Source organism: Austrofundulus limnaeus, unplaced genomic scaffold (assembly GCF_001266775.1).
Source record: "Austrofundulus limnaeus strain Quisiro unplaced genomic scaffold, Austrofundulus_limnaeus-1.0 Scaffold68, whole genome shotgun sequence".
In the NCBI taxonomy this organism is placed as follows: Eukaryota; Metazoa; Chordata; class Actinopteri; order Cyprinodontiformes; family Rivulidae; genus Austrofundulus; species Austrofundulus limnaeus.
In genome coordinates, this window is record NW_013952470.1 from 1,837,826 (window position 1) to 1,843,363 (window position 5,538).

General features: G+C 39.6%; 1 protein-coding gene across 1 annotated transcript in view; it reads left to right on the forward strand.

The window, feature by feature from the left end:
* Window positions 1-1,840, forward strand: part of gabra2b (gamma-aminobutyric acid type A receptor subunit alpha2b) — a gene marked incomplete in the record, with an annotated part of 66,658 nt that extends 64,818 nt beyond the window's left edge. The window contains 1 exon segment of the mRNA XM_014010404.1: window positions 917-1,840. Coding sequence (XP_013865858.1) covers window positions 917-1,225 — 309 coding nt within the window.
* Window positions 1,841-5,538: the final 3,698 nt, after the last annotated feature.

Consider the following 5,538-nt stretch of genomic DNA (forward strand, 5'->3'; position numbering starts at 1 on the left):
CAAAATACATGTAGACCGGTTGGGCGAACTCCCATGCACCCTCCAGGACCCTGCTGAGGGTGTAGAGCTGGTCCAGTGTTCCAGGACGAAAACCACACTGCTCTTCCTGAATCCGAGGTTCGACTATCCGACGGACCCTCCTCTCCAGGACCACTGAATAGACCTTACCAGGGAGGCTTAAGAGTGTGACCCCCCTGTAATTGGAGCACACCCTCCGGTCCCCCTTTTTAAACAGGGGGACCACCACCCCAGTCCGCCAATCCAAGGGGACTGTATGAATCACATGGTGAAAAACTGACTTTGAAAAATAAATCTGTTATTTTTTTCCTTATAAAAGGCCAAATGAAACAAAAATATTGGTGGTAAGTTTTGACTGTGTAACTTTACAAACGGCACCCCATAAAAACCATTTGAAAAGGGCACTTTTGGTCAAGGAGCAAAAGGGACAGGCTCTGGTTCTTGTAGAAACTAGTGATGATCTATACTGCTGATTTCCTGTCCAATTCTACTACTGTAAAACTGATACTAACACCTTGTGCAAATGCGCCTAATGTGTCTGGTAAATGTAAAAAAATAGAGTGGTTAGGGGAGTCATCCTGTAACCAGTGGGTTGCCAGTTCGATCCCCCGTTCCATCCATCTCAGTCGTGTCCTTGGGCGACACTTCACCCGCCTTGCCTGCTGGTGGTGCTGGTGCATGGCAACCTCACCTCTGTCAATGTGCCCCACGGCCGCTGTGGCTACACTGTAGCTTAACCCTGTCAGTGTGTGAATGGGTGAATGCACACTAATAAATTGTTGACTAATGTAGCCCTAACTGACCTTCATTTTGGCATTTTTGAATGTGTAATTTCATCTGCATTTATTTCAAATTCAGACTGTTTTGACATTAACTGGTGGTTTTGGCTTGTTAACAGAAGAAAGAAAAGGCGTCTGTGGTGAAGAAGAACAATGCCTACGCTGTGGCCGTGGCCAACTACGCTCCTAATATCAGCAAGGACTCCAGCACACTTTCCACCATTGCCAAAGGCAGCGCTGTGGATCCCAGCAAGCCAAAAGCAGATGGCAAAGCCCCGGAAAGCAAAAAGACATTCAACAGTGTGAGCAAAATTGACAGGATGTCACGGATTATGTTTCCGGTTCTCTTTGGCTCTTTCAACCTTGTCTACTGGGCCACCTATTTGAACAAAGAACCCATTATAAAAGATATGGTTCCATCAAATTAGACACCCTATTCTAATGGTTTCTTGGTCTGGGGAAGATTAACCAAATACCTCCATCAACTGTGTAAACATACTTTTACAGTCCAAGACTGTAGTGTGATCCTCTATCTCTGCCTGTTTTCTACACTGTTTGCAGCACTTTTGAAAAACCTGGCTTTTGTAAAAGTGTATGTATATTTCTATTTAACGTTACATGGTGTGCCGTTCATTCAAGTACGTATTTCCTTAAAAGTATGTTTCCACTTACAATATGTGGCCACTGTAAATACAAATAAAATTACGTGTAGACACATAAGCATTACCACAAACATTTTATTTAGGTGCTGAGTTATGCTGGTAATACCAACCTACCTGTTATTACAGTATACATGTTTCTTTGGATTGAAAGGGACTGATTATTTCTCTAGTTTATTGCAATATAAGAGTGACTCTTTTTCTTATTGTCCAAGCCAATTAAAAAGCACTTATGTGATATTGTTATAGTTTTTTTTACATGTTTATGTATTTTATGTATAGGAGCAGGTGAAGGCTGTAATCAAACACTGATTCCCAGTTTAATTTGAACAGTCTTGACTGAATCGGTTCAGAAAATAAATTAACAGCATGTGTGGTGTACTATGTGGTTTTGCCTGACTCACTTGTTTCTGGTTATGAGTCAATTCATTATTATTATTTTATTTATTTTATTTTTTGTTATAAAGGCATAGGCCAAATCAGCAGCACTTCAATAGACATCATAAAACAAATCCTCTTGAACTGAAATTATAAACAATCCCAGGGAATGCAGAAAACCAGGACAAATGAATAACAGACACTATCGGGCTGAATAACATTTTGTCTAGCGCTATGCACCAGCAGAATTTATCTGTAGTCAAGTTTGAGGCAGCTTTACAAATGAACATGTCATATTTACTCATTTCACAAACTCTTTCAGACTTACCGTATTTATTCAAGTATAATACGTAAACTTAAATCCATAAAATCATCCACAAAGTTGGGGGGTTGTACTATACTTGGATAAATATTTTTATTTATGTATTTTAACTGAAATATCGGCTTCATTCTCAAAATGCCTGAGTCCTTAAATGAGACCATGACGTAAAAATCAGTTGAAACAACCTTACCTCTGACACTCCTCTGTGCTTCAGAGCGAGATAATAACAGATCCAAGCAGGTGACATGATGTGAAAAAAGGGGGGAGTATTCCTGCACCTTAGTAATTATAACAAACTAATGACATTAGTGTGTGACCGGGCCGCTCCTCGAACAACAACAAACACATGTTCATCTGTAATGGCTGCCGTCTACCAGTGTTCTGAAAAAGTTTGTATCCCTGAAAAAAGTTTCCCCACCAGAGGGGGCGCTCGCGAGTAGGAAGTAATCTGCTTTTCCCCCACAAGATGGTCCAAATCTCATGTGAAGTCTCTGACTTTTGTGTTGGCGCCTCCTGGTGGACTATGTGTAAAATGCCAGAATTCATATGATGCTGCTACAGCTGATATATATTTGTTGTCAAAATACCTTTTAGTACATATGTTGTTAAAATAAAATGAACAGTCCAATGATCATTTTACTGATATAAAGACTGCAAAGGCTGAAAAATCTTGAAGTCTGTATGAAATTGGAGGTAGTTTGAGGATTGAAATTTTTATGCTTTTTAAGCTCAAAAAAGGTGAGGGTCGTATATTATACATGAGATCGTATTATACATGAATAAATACGGTAATTAATATTTCTATAATAATTAGTCTATCCAGCTGCTGACCTCATAGGTTTAACTAATTACATCTTCAGAGCCACTGGCCCATTTGTCAATTATGAATCAGACACTAGCTACAGTTTATTAATTTTTTATTTTAAAAAAACAAGATAATTTTTAAAACCTGTTTTCAAATTGGGATGTTTTTCAAATGTAATTGTTGCTGTCTCTTTGTGAACTCAGTAGGAGGTTCTTTGATAGGAGACTATTTTATTGAATTCCAACTATTTTGTTCTGGAAAGCAAAATAACAGTGCAATGTTTTTTTTTCAACAGATTTTTCTTTTATTGTGTTGAAAGTGTTAAAAACTGAAAGAAAATTATAAATGATGTCACTGGTGGGGGGGGGGGGGGAATGAGTTACAGTACATGAATCACATAATCCTTGCATGCATGTGCTAACTGTTAGACGTTTATTGGAGGTCTGTTATCATTTACCAAAGACAATGACTGTTTTAAGAAAAGCAGTAAAACTAACTGCACTTGTATATTTTTAAGCAAACTGTTCAACACGTGATAGCGAATATATTTGTAAGTCATCAACACACATTTAAGTTGCAGTGAGTACTATTGCTTAACATTTATCTGTGATATGAACTGTTAGCTGTCATCTGTTGTGCAGAAAAGAAGCTGCTCCAGCAGTGCATTTAAATTTTTATTTATTTATTTATTTATTTATTTATTTATTTATTTATTTATTTATTTATTTATTTATTTAGTCTGAATGCATGTTCAGAGCGACATTGCACTGAGTGCTGCAAGTGCGCATTTGTGGTGCCTGGGTGTAGTGAAAGGAGGGTGTGAGGGAAAAATTACTTAGTGCATCTTGGGGTATTGGTAGACTAGTGTTGTGTACGCAGAAGTGAAATCCTGACCGCAAGTAAAAAAAAAAATGTAAAAAAAAAAGTTTGACAGCAGCACCTGATGATCCGGAGGGAAAAGGGCAAATGCTAATGATCAGTCTAGTGATTTCATAGTCCCTGAATCGGAAAAATATATTATTTGAACTTCTGTTAAATTTATGGTAGATTTTCTTCCTAAAATTTATTAATATGATAAATTATAAATAATTGCTCCAGGGCCTGTTGATTTCTCCTTTATCCTTCTCCCTGGCTCCACAAATCCATGAGCTAAGAAGAAGGCAAAATCACAAGACAGGCCCCAGAGCAACTTGTTTATCCTCACTGGGCTTTCTTGAAAGCAGACAAGAAACCCAAGCAGAACTCTAGCCAACCCCCAGGTGAAAATGAAGACCCTGGATCTGAACCTAGACCATTTTGGCAGAGTTACAGTAATGAACTAAAACAATTCAACAGCTTTTTTTTTTTAACAAAGAACTCGTCCAGAGGACCTGCTAAACTTTTTTTTTTTAAATTCAGTAGCTCATTAATGCCATTTAGACACTGCTTTGCCTCCAAAATGTGTATGTTGCTGCTGCCAGCCCTGTCCTTTCACGGCAACTTGAGTGGAGCTGCTTTTCTTCCACAGAAGAGGGTCCTATCAGCTAATGCTCCTCTGCTGCCAACAATGATTTGTTTTAAGTGTGTTTAGTGCAAAGCTTGCTGATGTTCCCTTTTCCCACCTCTTTCTCCAGCTCTACAGCTGACCCTGCAGGTCCCCTCAGAGATGGTGACTTGACTCAAACCCATGCTGATGGATTGGAATCACTGGTTAGATTGGGCAGCAGAGCTTTCATGTGCATTCCTTGAAAATTTCACAACTGTCAATTTCACAATTTCATAACTGTCAGATTCAGTATGAGTCATGTCTAGATGGTTTCCGTTTGAGAGGATTGAACAACAACGTGCAAAAATTGCTTTTGGGAGGATTTCAGTTGCTTCTGATTCCACTATTCACCATCTTGCAGTTCATGGGACACAGATGTGCCGATCAACCACAACTGAAGCTGCCTGATGATCTGGGCCAGAGGACCTGCAACAACTCCCTGCCTGAGCGTTGAATCACGTGTTCTCCAGAACCTTCAACGGCTCCCTGTCTGCACATCCATTTCAAAGTCTGCCTTCTAACCCACAAAGCCCTCCATAACCAAGCCCCATGCTACCAACCTGCTCCATCGTCCCACTCCTCCCTTAACCTCTGCTCTTCTGGGGCCTCATGGAGAAAGGAGTGCACAGCTTTCACACTAAAAGTTGGCGAATGGACAGATTTAGAAAAGTGCGCCACACAAATAAATTCAGATGTATCAAACTGTGCATGTTTCTGAACCCCTTTTTTTATACATCCCAACAAACGTGGAACAGAGAGCAGCTGTAACATCTCCCCTGACACGACTCTGTTTAAATATGCAGACGAGCTCATATGGATCACGCTTCTGGAACAAATCAGCAGTGACAAGCAACTGAGCCCCGCCTATCTTGTCCACTGTTAGCATGTGTGACAACATGGAGGGGGAGCATCGGCTCACAGTCATCATAGCAGCTATTAATAGCAAGCCCAACTGGATCTGTGTCACGAATTATCTGTAATACTTTTACAATAAAAGAATAATTATGTTATTTTCATTGAACAATAATGCAAACAGCAGATATATACCAGAA